General features: G+C 45.6%; 1 protein-coding gene across 2 annotated transcripts in view; it reads left to right on the forward strand.

Annotated features, from left to right (window-relative positions):
* DRC12 (dynein regulatory complex subunit 12 homolog) overlaps window positions 1-18,501 on the forward strand; it is a 136,058-nt gene that overhangs the window by 23,654 nt on the left and 93,903 nt on the right. For both annotated transcript variants that reach the window (XM_088443802.1, XM_088443803.1), the window contains exon 3: window positions 13,057-13,119. In XM_088443802.1, coding sequence (XP_088299928.1) covers window positions 13,057-13,119 — 63 coding nt within the window. The remainder of the gene's footprint in view (window positions 1-13,056; window positions 13,120-18,501) is intronic.

Here is an 18,501-nt window from a genome sequence, read left to right on the forward strand (position 1 = left end):
AGAAGATGGAGAAAAAAAAAACAATTAATTAGATGTTCTCAAACAAACCGTACCACATTGGGTATAAACACTGTTGTTTTGACAATAATTACCTAAAATATCTGGCCACCACATCATCGCGTATGGCCCCCCCACATACTGACCTCCGACCAACCTCGGGGGGCCATCCTCAGGTAAGGCATCCTCTGGCTGCATTGGGACACCACTCCTTATGGCGATTTTGTGAAATATCCCACACAGGACCACAATTTTCGAAACCATATCCGGCAAATACATGAGCTCGCCACCAGAGCGGTGGAGGCATCTGAATCGGCCTTTTAAAAGGCCGATACAGCGCTCCACCACTTGCCTGGTAGCTGTAAGTGCGGCATTAAAATCACTTTGTGGCCCTGGTGTGGGAGCCAAATAAGGAGTGAGCAGCCAGGGCGTGCAAGGGTAGCCACTGTCTCCTGTGAAAAAGAAGAGACAACATCAGGATCACTGTGTATCAAGCTTAACATTGTTATGTACTAAAGGTCTCCACTTACCCAGAAGCCACGCATCACCAGCTTGTAGGTTGGTAAATTTGTGCCATATCCCTGATTGCCGGATGACGAATGAGTCATGTGCACTTCCTGGTAATTTTGCATTCAGGGACAGGATCTGGAGGGAGGCATCACATACCACCATTACATTCAGGGAGTGATAGTGTTTCCGGTTGCGAAATATGGCCTCCAGCTGTGCTGGAGGCTGAAGTGGTATGTGAGTACCATCCACAACCCCTATGATGTGTGGGAAGCCAGCTATTTGGTAAAAATTGGCCTTGGCCACACTAAGGGCACCCATATCCAAAGGCATTTGAATAAAATGATGGAGGTGCTTGAAAAGTGCCTCCATCACTGCCCTCAGGATCCGGGAAAAGGAGGATTGTGAGATGCCCGCCACTATTCCCACCGTTGTTTGAAACGATCCTGAGGCACAGAAATGTAACACCGCCATAAATTGCGTAAGTGGTGGTATTGCTGTAGGACTGTCAATTTGCCGCTCAAGATCACTCTCTATTAATGAGAGAGTGTCTATGATGATTTTGGGAGGAAGACGGTAGCGTCTTAAAACCTCATCATCGGGCATTCCAAAAAGGGTGACACGTGTTCGAAATATCTGGGGCCTTGCACGCCTACAATGCCTACGCCTGGGACGAGATTGAGGTTGGTCGGCTTCCGGGAGCATGGCCAGAACAATCCGACCCAGATCAACCTGAAATGGCAAGATTTGAATGTAAGGCTTTTTAACCCCCCCAAAAATACGATTTTAACTTAGCTTGATGATACCATCCATTGAAGCTTACATGCCGGGGTATTGTCATGATACGTGCAAACTGTAAAGAAACACAATATAAAAATACATCAATTTATGCTGGGCATTTCTGTTTCAAAATTTGGTGCAAGACAAAACATAAAAGGGGAGAAACACACATTTGCCCAAAGAGAAAAACGACATTGCGCACACTACGTCAAATTGGGGCCAAATGTAAGCAACAAATGCTAAAGGGAAAACACAAACAATTTAACGGGTCTGAATAAGCAGTTAAAAATGCGCTAATTAGTTCGCAAATACCAGTCACAATAGAAACAGATAAAAATGCGCTAATTAGTTCTCAAATACCAGTCACAATAGAAACAGATAAAAATGCGCTAATTAGTTCGCAAATACAAGTCACAATAGAAACAGATAAAAATGCGCAATTTAGTTCGCAAATACAAGTTAAAAAATACGCAGCTAGAAAAACACAACATTTTAGAAATATTTCTGACTAAGAAAAACAAAGGTTACAAGTGTAAGGTCCAACAAAGTTGCGTAAATACAAACATGAACATTTACTAACCAAGTGAAAAAATGAACTTACCAATAGATAATATATAAGATTCCGGATCAAAAGGTCTTTGGGGCAGAGCCAAAAAAAAACCTAACAAAGATGAAATTACGAAAAAATAACGTTAAAAAAATCAGAAAAAGAAGGAGACACAAATTGAACAAAAGTTAGACTGCCAAAAACTTACCAAATAAAGAAACGCCAAAAAAAAAAACAACAGAAAAAATGCGAACGGAAAAACACAAACCAAATTTAGCAAACAAAAACTACTCCCACCAACGCCAACTCCAAAACCCGCCAACAATCAACTCCGACCAACGTAACCTCCAACAATCAACAAACGCCACCTCGACTCGAGCCGCCCCAAGCCATAAATAGTGTTTAGTTTCCCGCACAAATTAAGGAGGGATCATAGGAATGCACAATCAATGATGCGGCCGAAAAATAAGGACGCATGTATAAATTAGGGGTGTGCACCGGCCACTTTTCGTGTTTTGTGTTTTGGTTTTGGATCTGGATCTTTCTTCGTGTTTTGGATCTGGATTGGTTTTGCCAAAACCACCCTTCCGTGTTTTGGGTTCTGGGTTTTGTGTTTTGGATCTGTATTTTTTTGAAAAAAAGCATAAAAACAGCTAAAATCACAGAATTTGTAGGTTTTTCTGCTCCTATGCTATTATTAACCTCAATAACCTTAATTTCCACTCATTTCCAGTCTATTCTGAACACCTCACACCTCACAATAGTGTTTTTATGTCCAAAAGGTTGCACCGAGGTAGCTGGATGACTATGCTAAGCGACACGAGTGGGCGGCACAAACACGTGACCCATCTAGGAGTGACACTGCAGTGGCAGGCAGGATGGCAGTTAGAAAAACTAGGCCCCAAACTGTACATAATGCAAAGAAAAAAAGAGGTGCAAGATGGAATTGTCCTTGGGCCCTCCCACCCACCCTTATGTTGTATAAACAGGACATGCACACTTTAACAAATCAATCATTTCAGCGCCAGGGTCTGCCACACAACTGTGGCTGAAATGATTGGTTCGTTTGGGCCCCCACAAAACAAGCTGGCAATTAATGTGTCCCTGCACAAACTGGCTCTACGGAGGCAAGATGTCATCCTCATCCTCCTCATCCACCGATTCCTCACCCTCTTCAGTGTGTACATCCTCATCCTCACAAAGTATTAACTCGTCCCCACTTGAATCCACCACCACAGGTCCCTCTGTACCTTCTGGAGGCTGGTCTCCCTGGAAGAGCTGATAATTCATTTTGATGAACATCATCTTCTCCACATTCTGTGGAAGCAACCTCCTACGCCTTTCGCTGACAAGGTTCCCGGCTGCACTAAACACTCTTTCGGAGTACACACTGGAGGGGGGGCAACTCAGGTAAAATAGAGCCAGTTTGTACAGGGGCCTCCAAATTGCCTCTTTTTCCTGCCAGTACAGGTATGGACTGTCTGACATGCCTACTTGGATGCTGTCACCGATGTAATCCTCCACCATTCTGTCAATGGTGACAGTATCATATGCAGTGACAGTAGACATGTCAGAAATTGTTGCCAGGTCCTTCAGTCCGGACCAGATGTCCAAACTTGGTCCTGCCTGCCCTGCATCACCGCCAGCGGGTTGCTTAGGATACCTAAGTTTTTTCCTGGCAGCCCCAGTTGCGGGAGAAAATGAAGAAGGAGCCGTTGACGTGTCACGTTCCGCTTCAGCTGACAGTGTGTTCACCAGCAGGTCTTTGCACCTCTGCAGGCTTGTGTCGGCCGGAAAGAGAGACACCACATAGGCTTTAAACCTAGGATCGAGCACGGTGGCCAAAATGTAGTGGTCTGATTTCAACAGATTGACCACCCTGGAATCCTGGCAAAGCGAATGAAGGGCTTCATCCACAAGTCCCACATGCCGAGCGGAATCGCTCCGTCTTAGCTCCTCCTTCACTTTCTCCAGCTGCTTCTGCAAAAGCCTGATGAGGGGAATGACCTGACTCAAGCTGGCAGTGTCTGAACTGACTTCACGTGTGGCAAGTTCGAAGGGCTGAAGAACCTTGCACAACACGGAAATCATTCTCCACTGCGCTTGAGTCAGGTGCATACCCCCTCCTTTGCCTATGTCATAGGTGGATGTATAGGCTTGTATGGCCTTTTGCTGCTCCTCCATCCTCTGAAGCATATAGAGGGTTGAGTTCCACCGCGTCACAACCTCTTGCTTCAGGTGATGGCGGGGCAGGTTCAAGAGTGTTTGCTGGCGCTCCAGTCTTCGGCACGCAGTCGCTGAATGGCGAAAGTGGCCAGAAATTTTTCGGGCCACCCAAAGCGTCTCCTGCACGCCCCTGTCGCTTTTCAGAAAATTCTGCACCACCAAGTTTATTGTGTGAGCAAAACATGGGACGTGCTGGAATTTGCCCAGATGTAATGCCCGCACAATATTGGTGGCGTTGTCAGATATCACAAATCCCCAGGAGAGTCTAAGTGGGGTAAGCCACTGGGCGATGATTTCCCTCAGTTTCTCTAAGAGGTTGTCGGCGGTGTGCCTCTTACTGAAACCGGTGATACACAGCGTAGCCTGCCTTGTAACGAGCTGGCGTTTCTGAGATGCTGCTACTGGTGACGCTGCTGCTGTTGCTGCGTAAGGTGATACATCTACCCAGTGGGCTGTCACAGTCATATAGTCCTTAGTCTGCCCTGTTCCACTTGTCCACATGTCCGTGGTTAAGTGGACATTGTGTACAACGGCATTTTTCAGGACACTGAGGACACTTTTTCTGACGTTTCTGTACAGTCTCGGTATCGCCTGCCTAGTGAAGTGGAATCTAGACGGGATTTGGAACCGGGGACACACTACCTCCATCAATTGTCTAAATCCCACTGCACTAATGGCGGATACCGGACGCACGTCTAACACCAACATAGCAGTCAAGGCCTCAGTTATACGTTTTGCTTCAGGATGACTGCTGTCGTACTTCATCCTCCTCGCTAAGGACTGTTGGAGGGTCAATTGTTTAGTAAAAGTAGTGGTGTTCCTACTTCCTCTCTGGGATGATGAACGACTCCCAGCAGCAGCAGCAACAGCATTAGCGGCAGCAGTAGGCGTAGCAATGCAGGATCCTCCGGAGGAATCCCGGATAGGAGAGTCAGTCATGCCAGTGATATGGCCTGCAGGACTACTTCCGATCCTGACTAAGGAGGAAATTGACGAGGAGGGAGTTGACGGTGTGGTTTGCAGGCGCTTGGATACAACAGGACAACGGGATTTAGGTGTCCCTGGACTGCTTACGGTCTGAGCCAAAGTTTCTGAACTTGACAGTAACTTTTTATGAACGCGCTGCAGGTGCCGTATAAGGGAGGATGTTCCTAGGTGGTTGACGTCCCTACCCCTACTTATTTCACCTTTACATATGGTACATATGGCAAGACAGTTGTTGTCCGGATTTGGATAGAAATATTGCCAGACCAAAGAGGTGGAATGTTTGGTCTTCTGCCCAGGCATGACCGTGATGGGCTTTTTCATCCCACGGACAACAACTGTCTCCCCCGGAGCCTGATTTAAACAAACCACATCACCATCAGAATCCTCCTCGCCAACTTCCTCCTCAGCGCCAGCTACACCAGTATCCTCATCCTGTTGTACTTCAACAGTGACATCTTCAATTTGCATATCAGCAAGTGGACTGTGGGTGCTCCTTTCAGCACTTGCAGGGGGCGTGCAAATGGTGGAAAGAGCCACCTCTTCCCGTCCAGTGCTGGGAAGGTCAGGCATCGCAACCACCACCACACTTGGACTCTCTTTGGGGATTTGTGATATCTTCTTAGAAAGCACAGTTCTTCGCTGTGCTTTTGCCAGCTTAACTCTTTTGATTTTTTTAGTGGGAGGAGTGCTTCCATCGTCATGTGAAGCTGAACCACTAGTCATGAACATACTAGGGATCGACCTTAGCCGTTCCTTGCCACTCCGTGTCGTAAATGGCATATTGGCAAGTTTACGTTTCTCTTCAGCTGATTTAAATGTCTTTTTCAAGGTCATTTTCCTGAACTTTGCCATTTGGGATTGTATGTGCCCTCTACTATGACATTGGGCATCGGCCTTGGCAGACGACGTTGATGGCATGTTATCGTCTATGTCATGACTAGTGGCAGCAGCTTCAGCACTAGGAGGAAGTGGTTCTTGATCTTTCTCTATTTTATTTTTATCGGAGAAAGTTTGGTCCTCCATTTATGTTATATCGATTTGATATATACGTGCGGCTAAACACAGAAAATAAATTTTTTTTTGGTTCGGACTGGAGTGTACTTTGTGGGTTACAGCACCCTTTAACGGTCAAGCCAGCCGGCCCTTTACTTATGACACAGGCGCACTCTTGGCACTACTTTGTTGATGCACGTGCGGCTACTGCGCACACAATTCACAAACACAGAAAATAATTTTTTTTTGGTTTGGACTGGAGTGTACTTTGGGGGTTACAGCACCCTTTAACGGTCAAGCCAGCCGGCCCTTTACTTATGACACAGGCGCACGCTTGGCACTACTTTGTTGATGCACGTGCGGCTACTGCGCACACAATTCACAAACACAGAAAATAATTTTTTTTTGGTTTGGACTGGAGTGTACTTTCGGGGGTTACAGCACCCTTAACGGTCAAGCCAGCCGGCCCTTTACTTATGACACAGGCGCACGCTTGGCACTACTTTGTTGATGCACGTGCGGCTACTGCGCACACAATTCACAAACACAGAAAATAATTTTTTTTTTGGTTTGGACTGGAGTGTACTTTCGGGAGTTACAGCACCCTTAACGGTCAAGCCAGCCGGCCCTTTACTTATGACACAGGCGCACGCTTGGCACTACTTTGTTGATGCACGTGCGGCTACTGCGCACACAATTCACAAACACAGAAAATAATTTTTTTTTGGTTTGGACTGGAGTGTACTTTCAGGGGTTACAGCACCCTTTAACGGTCAAGCCAGCCGGCCCTTTACTTATGACACAGGCGCACGCTTGGCACTACTTTGTTGATGCACGTGCGGCTACTGCGCACACAATTCACAAACACAGAAAATAATTTTTTTTTGGTTTGGACTGGAGTGTACTTTCGGGGGTTACAGCACCCTTTAACGGTCAAGCCAGCCGGCCCTTTACTTATGACACAGGCGCACTCTTGGCACTACTTTGTTGATGCACGTGCGGCTACTGCGCACACAATTCACAAACACAGAAAATAATTTTTTTTTAGGTTTGGACTGGAGTGTACTTTCGGGGGTTACAGCACCCTTAACGGTCAAGCCAGCCGGCCCTTTACTTATGACACAGGCGCACGCTTGGCACTACTTTGTTGATGCACGTGCGGCTACTGCGCACACAATTCACAACCACAGAAAATAATTTTTTTTTGGTTTGGACTGGAGTGTACTTTCGGGGGTTACAGCACCCTTTAACGGTCAAGCCAGCCGGCCCTTTACTTATGACACAGGCGCACGCTTGGCACTACTTTGTTGATGCACGTGCGGCTACTGCGCACACAATTCACAAACACAGAAAATAATTTTTTTTTAGGTTTGGACTGGAGTGTACTTTCGGGGGTTACAGCACCCTTAACGGTCAAGCCAGCCGGCCCTTTACTTATGACACAGGCGCACGCTTGGCACTACTTTGTTGATGCACGTGCGGCTACTGCGCACACAATTCACAAACACAGAAAATAATTTTTTTTTTGGTTTGGACTGGAGTGTACTTTCGGGGGTTACAGCACCCTTAACGGTCAAGCCAGCCGGCCCTTTACTTATGACACAGGCGCACGCTTGGCACTACTTTGTTGATGCACGTGCGGCTACTGCGCACACAATTCACAAACACAGAAAATAATTTTTTTTTTGGTTTGGACTGGAGTGTACTTTCGGGGGTTACAGCACCCTTAACGGTCAAGCCAGCCGGCCCTTTACTTATGACACAGGCGAACGCTTGACACTACTTTGTTGATGCACGTGCGGCTACTGCGCACACAATTCACAAACACAGAAAATAATTTTTTTTTGGTTTGGACTGGAGTGTACTTTCAGGGGTTACAGCACCCTTTAACGGTCAAGCCAGCCGGCCCTTTACTTATGACACAGGCGCACGCTTGGCACTACTTTGTTGATGCACGTGCGGCTACTGCGCACACAATTCACAAACACAGAAAATAATTTTTTTTTGGTTTGGACTGGAGTGTACTTTCGGGGGTTACAGCACCCTTTAACGGTCAAGCCAGCCGGCCCTTTACTTATGACACAGGGGCACTCTTGGCACTACTTTGTTGATGCACGTGCGGCTACTGCGCACACAATTCACAAACACAGAAAATAATTTTTTTTTAGGTTTGGACTGGAGTGTACTTTCGGGGGTTACAGCACCCTTAACGGTCAAGCCAGCCGGCCCTTTACTTATGACACAGGCGCACGCTTGGCACTACTTTGTTGATGCACGTGCGGCTACTGCGCACACAATTCACAAACACAGAAAATAATTTTTTTTTGGTTTGGACTGGAGTGTACTTTCGGGGGTTACAGCACCCTTTAACGGTCAAGCCAGCCGGCCCTTTACTTATGACACAGGCGCACGCTTGGCACTACTTTGTTGATGCACGTGCGGCTACTGCGCACACAATTCACAAACACAGAAAATAATTTTTTTTTAGGTTTGGACTGGAGTGTACTTTCGGGGGTTACAGCACCCTTAACGGTCAAGCCAGCCGGCCCTTTACTTATGACACAGGCGCACGCTTGGCACTACTTTGTTGATGCACGTGCGGCTACTGCGCACACAATTCACAAACACAGAAAATAATTTTTTTTTTGGTTTGGACTGGAGTGTACTTTCGGGGGTTACAGCACCCTTAACGGTCAAGCCAGCCGGCCCTTTACTTATGACACAGGCGCACGCTTGGCACTACTTTGTTGATGCACGTGCGGCTACTGCGCACACAATTCACAAACACAGAAAATATATTATTTTTTTAGCACTTGGGGGGAGCACCCCTGATGGACAGAGCACCCCCTGGACAACACTACAGCACCCCTTTAGGACTGGGACACTGCACAGGACTTTGGAACTGACTGCACAACACAGTCCAGCCAGCCCCTATGGACTTTGAAGTAGTGGACACAGCCCCTATTAACAACAGCAGCACAGCACAACACAGCCAGCCCCTATGGACTTTGAAGTAGTGGACAACAGCAGCACTACACTACACTACACTACACAGCACTAACTCCCACCCTCCCTCTTCACTGTCCACAGCCGAGTGAGAAAATGGCGCCGACGCGGGTACCTTATATAGGATCCAAAACCCGCGAGACTCGGAAGGCGGGATGATGACGTTTTGCCTCGATGTCAGATCCGAGTCAGGCGGGAAAAGTCGAGCCTGACTCGGATCGGACTCGGATCGGGGGGGCTCGGGGGGGTTCGGATTTCAGAAATCCGAACCCGCTCACCCCTAGTATAAATACGTCACGAGCCAAACCAAAAATTCTGGTGTATTTCTTGTTTTGAGCTAAGACATGGCTACAGACCAGGGAAACAATGGGCAACAGTCTGGCGGTAAGTATTTCAGGCATTTGGAAACAATAATTATTTTGAAACATAATATAGTGCAAGTTGTGAAGTTTACAATTCTCAACATTTAAACAAATAGGTGAGGAGGATGACATGGAAGAGGCTGCTGGGCCCAGTATTCCGGGCAAAGCTGCCAAAAAGAAAAGGCAGCCACAATTCACAAGAAAGGAGATGGAGGTTTTGGTTCAGAAGTGTGTGGACATCCTGCCACAGGCAGACAGGAATATGAGTGCAAGCCAGAAGTGGAGAATGTGGGAGGAGGTAGCCGTTGCGTTCAATAGGGTGGGTGATTTTGTCCGTCTAGCCCGGGATGTCAAACGGCGGTAAGTTAAAACTTGACCACCCACAAAAACTGGGGGAAAGAATGCATTAATAATGGCTACTTTTTCACCAACAGATGGCAAGACTTCAAATATTGCCTGAAACAAAAAATGGCTGACAGGGCTAGGCATGCAAGGGGGACAGGTGGGGGTCCCACCCCTGTGTCATTGGAGTTGAATGATTTAGAAGAGCTGGCACAGGGGTGTGTGCAGGCTGTGGAGGTGTTTGGCGTGTCCAACATGGATACGGACATGCCAGACTTTGCGGCTCCTCATGTTGTCCAAGGTAAATATTGTGATGTCACCAACTCTGAAATGTTATTGGGCCAATATGTAGATTCTAATGTGAGTCTTTTCTCATTTTTCCAACAGAGACACAGGCGGATGAGTCTGCTCCAGAGGGGAGCCTTGGCCACAGAATTTCTGCTGGCTCTGCAGGGGAGGAACCAGTACATCCGGCTGAGGACCCTGCAGAAGCCAGTCCAGGGCAATCCCCCTCGCAGGCAGTGTCCCTCCTCACAGAACTCAATTTTAAATCGGATTTCCATACGGAGATTCTGCAGAGGATGGACACCAGTCTGGTACGGGTGGCTGAGGCCCTGGAGCAAAATGCTGCGGCCAACGTGACCATTGGTCAGGCCCTGGCGGAAAATACCAGGGCCAACATCCGCATCGCCAATGCCCTGGAGCAGCTCGTTCGCCAGCACATGGTGGAGCCGACCTCCCTTCCTGCCGGAACATCAGGATCCTCCACCTCTGGCACAACATCAGCCAATCCTCCAAATGTGCCTAGCCCTGTGCCTAGTCCAGAGGCCACAACATCTGCCTCTGGACAGGCCAGCCCGATGACATCCCGGACCCGGTCTGGCGCCCTCCCTCCCCCAGCCAAACGGGGGAAAAAACGTTGACAGCACTGACTACTTTTCCCACACTCCTTCTGTGCTTGCCTCATATTCCTTTCTGGCCAAAACTTCCCTCTCCTTTCTTGTGAATTGTTTTTAATTTTTAGCTTTACGTTTCCAAAAACTTTTATGTTTGCACAATTATTAAATATTTTGGAATGAACACTGCAAAAAATGTTTGTGTAAAATATGTGTATGAAATTGTTTTTTTATAGCAATAAATTTGCAAAAAATGTACGACTTTGTATTCTGACATTATTGTTTACATTTAATCCTCTCCCACAAGGCAAAAACGTGCAACAACAACATTTATTCACCAGGCAAAAGCAAAATGGCCAAAAAAACACAAACATGATGACATTATTGTTACAATAGGCCAAAAACCAAAAATTAACCCCAAAATAAACCCCCACAAATGTACGCAAATTGATTGTGTAATCCTGACATTAGCAGCTATGATTTCCACCTGTGTACGGTTTTGTGCTAACCCAAAAAACTGATTTCAAAACACATACCAAGCCGGTTTTCAATCCAACACTAATTGATTTTCTGACAAGCCGTGATTAATCGATGCTACATCGTGGAGTGCCGGGACGGAGGAGAAGGCCATCGCCAATGTGGTCAAGTAATCCAGACCCTAAGCTGTGCGAGCATTTTGAAGGGAAAGAGGATCATCCAGTGACGTATGAGTTGGTACGAACACATTTGATGTTCGCATCTGATAATGTATGTACGCCCCAAAAACGCCTCGCCACGCCTGCGTTTTTCCATCTCCACCCCCGTCAACACCCAAAAACGCCCTGTTCTGTCAATCACATTTGACATGTCACTTCCTGTACGCTATTTGACGAACGAGACAAAAAAAGCTTGCAATCTGCCGTACGCACATGCGCAGTGTTACACCGACGCATGCGCAGTTAGTCAACATCGGAACGCAACGAGCGTACTGCTGTTAACGAGCGGCTCTGAATGAGGGCCAATGTCTCTTGTCTAAGCAGATAAAGGGTGTGTGTGTACGTTTGTGAGTGTGCGTGCGTGTATGGGAGGGGACCAGTGTCGGACTGGGGCATGAAGGGTCCATCGGGGGAATGCAGTGGTTGGGGCCCATGCTAAAGGGGTGTGACCAGTCCTCAAAGTAAATGCTGATTTCTGATAATGTACCAGATTGATAACAACAATGTATTGTAGTGAATACACCATAATCCTGGGAATGCAGTATGCACAGACTAAACCCTGACCACTAGTGGATGGGGTGGAGCCCTCAGGCATTGGGGCTGGGATGTTGTCAGGAAGCCGACAGGCTAAATGCCGACCACTGGCTTCCAGACTCTCTAATCCCGGCAAGGTACTAATGAAAGGCTTTGAAAACTCGACACCTGTCATCAGACCTACGCCGGGAGCTTGACGCACGGCATACCGAACGAAGGTAAGCCAAGCACGGACAGCCGTGGGGGAGGAGGGTTAGGTTTTAGGGCTCCCGGGTGGGACTTAGGGTTAGGCACCCCCCCGGGAGGGTTAGGTTTAGGCTAGGGAAAGGGGGGGTTAGAGTTACGCACCCCCGAGGGAGGTTAAGGTTAGACACCCCCCCGGGAGTCTTAGGGTTAGGCTGCGGGAAAGGGCGGGTTGGGTTTAGGCACTTAGAGGGGGGTTAGAGTTAGGCACTTGGAGGGGAGGTTAGGGTTAGACACCCCTAAGGGAGGGTTAGGGGGGAAAATAGGGTTAGCGATACTTACCTTAACGATTGGGATCTTCACCCTTGCCGGGCTGCCGCTGTCAGGAATTGGACTGTCGGCCATGCGACCGGCGGTAATACCTACTACACCCTTATGGCCCACCGGGGATTTCCCCTGTACCCCTGTGGGCCAGTTCAACCCTGGAGGGGGCTACCTGTATATCAGGCTAGGGCATCCAGAATCAGACCCTGTTATGACTGACAGAATCCACAAGTGCTTTAGCTAAAATTGAAGGTGAGCTGTTCTTATGTTTCTTGTTACATGATTCTGAACTAATCTCATGCACGTCTGAAGTGAAATGGGATTAATTATCCCCCTCTGGGTCTTAAAATAAAAGTATTTAAAATTAATCTTAATTGTGAGTCTAAACATAAATCCGTTTCTAAAAAAAAATGTCCTTTTTCCACTGCATGCGCCTTTATTTAATCTTTTTTGTCCCAATAAATATTGTTGACAATTTCTTACTTTATAGCTATAATGGGAAACGTGAATAGCGATACTACTTGAACAACATATGAAAAAGTGAACAAGAATATATAAACACTGTAAATATTTACAAAACAATATATTGCATCAGAAATGTGCATATGCAAGCTTGTGTGTATTAATCTATTACACCTTGTTGCCTCTGTTATGTAAACAAATATTAATGTTCTCAGGATCGGTGGAAGAACAATACCGGAAAGCAACTCTAGAGGTGGATGTCTTACAGGATCACCTGTGTAAGTCAACAGAGGGATAGTCGTTCATGTCCACAGTAGTTGAATATCTTTTCTTCTCATATATATATATATATATATATAGGTGCTTTGTTTAGACCGGCACTCCGGAAAACATAAATACCTGGGTGCCCTCCCCGGGAAGTAAATCACCTCCAAATCCAAACTCCAAAACAGCGGGCGGCACTCCTCGGCTTTCTCATTCAAACATCACCACATTTGGTATTTATTGCCAACGTTTCAAATGTTTAATCCATTTTTCATCTATATATATATATAATATGTTGCTATATGTTATGAATGCTGCCATTGTTATTGAAGTTTTATCCTATTAATGTACATTTGCTACTAGGTATTATTATTTCCTAAGTAAACAGCTACTGTACTGTATTGGTGTGTACAGACAGGATATCGTTCAATCTCCCAGGTGTGCTGGATGATCAATATCAATCATCCAGCACACCAAGGACCTCATTCAGTTAGTTGCAAGCGGTCGCACTGAATCAGGGCGGCTGCTTGCATCCTGAACGACCGCCTCCTTGTCAATCGCTAAGCTGATCGAGCAGGAAGCTCCCCACTGACATCAGCAATGATGTCAGTGGGGCCGCCCCCAAACGGCAAGCGTTCCGGCGGGAACGCCTCCGTTTGGGCAGGCATGTACCCTGCCCACCTCACTAACGGGGCGAGCTGTCACTCACCATCGACAGCTCGCCCCATCTGCTGCGAGACCCCTGGCGACGGAGCGTCCGTCGCTAGCCGGGTCTCGCGCATGCGCACAACGGAGCCGGCTCCATTGTGCGCATGCCCAGTGGGGCAACATCGAGTCGGTTGCAAGCGCTCATCGCTTGCGACCGTCTCTGAATGACCCCCCATGTAACCACCAATGACTATAATGACCCACGATCAACGTTCATGGGTCCCTATAGTAACCTGGTCGATATCGACCAGGTTGGCCTGCATGCATGGGCGATGGTCGATATCGACCATACGTACCCACGCATCGCAGGTCATTGGTGGGTGAAAAATGCACGATATGAACACTAACGATATGATCGATATCGTTATCCTTCATATCATCCATTTTAATCGTACCGTGTGTACGCACCATATGTTTGGTTATTTTTTTCACAACATGCTTGTTTATCTTTTTATGTCAATTCAAGGGATGGCCGTCAAAACATTCCCCATCGATGTATGAAACCATCAACGAAAGACCATTGATGGTTTGAACTATCAATAGGCATATCATGGGAAATGGCGGGCCAAATAGGGTAGGGGGGTGAGGTTAAGTAGCGCAATGAGGCAGGGCTATGCTCTGTGTCCCCTGTGCTGGAAAAAAAACATGGCTGCATCTCTGCCATTGATAGCAGAGAACAAGTGGACCTTTGCCATTGATAGCAGAACCATCGACCATCAGTTGCAAACCATCGATAGTTGCTAACCTAAAGGTCTGATTCAGGTTTATTCGCAAGGCTGCGTTCGCATGCAGCCATCCGATGTTTGCATTCTGGGCATGCGTATAAGATGCAGTGCATGTGCACGAACCGGCCACAGCGAACGTGAAGCGATCGCAGTGAGCAGCATGAGTCTTCACATTGTGATTGACAGGAAGTGACCGTTTGAGGGTGGTGACGGGTAGTAGTCAGAGAAACGCAGGCGTGTCTGGGCGTTTAAACGCCGTTACAGGGCGTGCATAATTAGGCCGCTGCGATAGCATACGCTTGCAGAAGTCTAGATGGCGAGAGGAAGTTTAGCATTTTCTGCGGTAGGGTCAGGTCAACCACAACTGCGTGGATGGTTCCGATGTTACTCGATGGTACCGATCTTTTGCTAACTTCGAGATGCATATCATGGGAAGTGGGCAGACTTTATACAGTGATGGGCGTCTTGGTATAGTGCTGCGGTTGCCGTGCGATTGCATTCATTAGCATATTTTCGCAGCGAGCGGGGTGCGTGCGAACACAGCCTTGCGAACAAACCTGAATCAGGCCCTAAATCCAGTTTAAATGAGAAGTAGGTGACATACTCAGCAGTATAGCTCTGACAAACTCCACCATTCTGCAATATTCTCATTGGTAAATTAACTCCTAATCAAACTATTCTGCATATCTTAATTTTATGGAAAAAAAAAAACATTTTGACGAGTTGTTGTTTCTCTTCTTTTCATCCAAATTTACTGGCAGTTACAACTGAAATTAGTAGAAAATAGGTCCCAATATGCACTGAAATAATTACATTGAGCGTATAAATGCTTATTTAATAACCAAAGGGCATGATTTAGTGGTGGACGCTATTCCTATGTTTTTTTAACTGAGCGTGCATCTGAGTCGCTCTGCACATGCATTGCAATGGGTTACTGACAGCGGGCTTAGTGAGTATTTGGACGCAGAGTAATTCACATGTAGTGTGCATTTATGGGAGGTAACGGGGGATGGTTTGTCAAACATGGGCGTGTAGCGAGCATTTTGTTGGAATATCACAACCTTGTGTGCCAGTTCACTGGCCCTGGCGACTAATTTCTGACGGACATTCTGGGCCTGTTTCAAAGGTGGTCGCTAATCCCGTTGCGACTGCATCTTTGTATGCAGGAATACAGAATATTCATTCTAATCCACTGATTGCGTACAAAGATGCACCATCGAACTTCTTAGCAACCCTGTGGCTGCTCAGAATGTCCAATATATGAAGGGAATGGGAATGGGAGAAAAGAACGCAGCACAGGTAAAAGGAATATGTACACAACAGAAATAAACATGGGATATATGTAAAAATTATTTCTACGGTTTTGATATAAGTGACTGAGGTGCTCCCTAGGAGTAACTGGTTTGTACTGAAAACAAGAAAAGAAAAGAACAACTCCCTAGTTTAGGGCACACTGAGTCATATATTAATGTTAAAAATTAACTTTTATTGTTATATAAATAAAAAATTCATTGGTTGGAACTCTGAAAACGAAACAAGCTATTTAAAAATCCTTGAAAAAGACAGAAAAATATACCATCATATAATATGGAGTTTGCTCACACATCTAATAATTGTACATATGAAGATAAATAATTAGGTAATAGTGGAAAGTGCTTTTCAAAGTATTCACTATGTACATACAGACGGCAAAAAATGCAAAAAAAATTAAATCAATATAAACCAAAATATGACAAAATATGTTATGAACTGATCAAAAGTGCTAGTGCAACATAATATATTTGCTATTGGCAAACAGACATTATAACATGTGAAACAATCATGAAAAATTTATAAATATAGTGATATTCAAAAAAGAAAAAAGCAAGCAAAAAACACATAAATAGCAGCAATTTGTAAATAAAGTGCTAGTGCATTGCAATCCATGTATACCTGAAAGCCGTATGCAACCATATGAAAGAATTAAGCATACAAAATTTGTGAATGCTACATGAATATAATTCCTGAAAAACCTTCAGGGTACAGTGAAGGAACAATAGAGTACTTTCTCTGCTGTCAGTGCGGGCAGTACACTCACCCTGTTACCGTAGCATTGTAGGGTTAAAGTGTATAGCCGGCAACTGATGAGAGTCTTGTGAAGGAGAAGGAATAAAGTACCTGTCAGCACAACAGCGGGGAAAGGGTATGTGTGCTGCAAACTGATTTTCGTGGTGTTAGGAGTTCCTGTGCACACAGAGACTCCCCTGAAGAACGTGGCCCGACGCGCATTTCGCCTGACGGCTTTTTCAAGGAGACACGAGACTCTCATCAGACTCTCATCAGTTGCCAGCTATACACTTTAACCCTGCAATGCTACGGTAACAGGGTGAGTGTACTGCCCGCACTGATAGCAGAGAAAGTACTCTATTGTTCCTTCACTGTGCCCTGGAACAGAGACTCTCGTTTCCAGTCCAGTGGTAATTACAAGACTGGTAAATAGCAGATCTCTGTTCCTCTAAGTGCACAGGTACTACTGTCTATTTCTAGAAACCGTTGTAATTCCTACACTGTTCACCTGATTTGGATGTAATTACCCTCAAATTAAATCTGAAAGTCTGCAGTTAAAGCACATCTTGTTTGTTTCATTTCAAAGCCATTGTGGTGGTGAATAGAGGCCAAAATATGAAAATTCTGTCAATGTCCCAATATTTATGCACCTGACTGTATATGCAGAGGGACGCCTCATGCTATTATAGTATATTAGTTTAGAACTATAATGTCCGTGGTGTTATAGCAATTATCTGCCATTATATTATGCAACTACTGAATGGTGATAATTGTTTAATATTACTAAATTTTCGCCTTGGCATAGTCACATTTACTAATAGCATTTGATGTTATCTTATGTGTTTTCACTTTAAAATTGTGATTAATTCCCCTTTTACACTGGAGCTAAAACCCGGGTTTTTGAAGGGTTAACCCGGGCAGCTCCCTGGTGTAAAAGGGGAGAGTGTTGGATCACCGGGTCGAGTGACCCGGCAATCCAACCCAGGTAACTAGCAGGGTTTAACACGGCGTAGCCCGTGAAACCCTGCTGTGAGAACAGCGCACTCTGGGTCACGATGACCTGGAGTGCGCTGCTAGCCGGCCGATTGGTCCGGCTTCAGTGGCGCTTGGAGATGACGTCATCTCCAAGCGACCACTTTCACTCCGCAAAAGCCGGGTCTATGCAGACCCGACTGCGGTGTGAGCAGGGCTGACTCGGGAATATCCCGAGTCGGTGCCGGCAAAATTCCGGGTCTGATCCGGATAGGAACTTTGTTCCAACTCCGGGTCAGACCCGGAATTTAGGTGGAAAAGGGGTATTAGATACAGAGTCAGAAGGTATTGACATTCCTGACTGTGTTTTTCAGGAATTATATTCATGTAGCATTCACAAATTTTGTATGCTTAATTCTTTCATATGGTTGCATACGGCTTTCAGGTATACATACAATGGATTGCAATGCACTAGCACTTTGTTTACAAATTGCTGCTATTTATGTGTTTTTTGCTTGCTTTTTTCTTTTTTGAATATCACTATATTTATTAATTTTTCATGATTGTTTCACATGTTATAATGTCTGTTTGCCAATAGCAAATATATTATGTTGCACTAGCACTTTTGATCTGTTCATAATATATTTTTTCATATTTTGGTTTATATTGATTTAATTTTTTTTTTATTTTTTGCCGTCTGTATGTACATAGTGAATACTTTGAAAAGCACTTTCCACTATTACCTAATTATTTATCTTCATATGTACAATTATTAGATGTGTGAGCATACTCCATATTATATTATGGTATATTTTCCTGTCTTTTTCAAGGATTTTTAAATAGCTTGTTTTGTTTTCAGAGTTCCAACCAATGAATTTTTTATTTATATAACAATAAAAGTAAATTTTTAACATTAATATATGACTCAGTGTGCCCTAAACTAGG

This window comes from Taudactylus pleione, unplaced genomic scaffold (genome assembly GCF_031769625.1).
Source record: "Taudactylus pleione unplaced genomic scaffold, aTauple2 ptg000334l, whole genome shotgun sequence".
Lineage (NCBI taxonomy): Eukaryota > Metazoa > Chordata > Amphibia > Anura > Myobatrachidae > Taudactylus > Taudactylus pleione.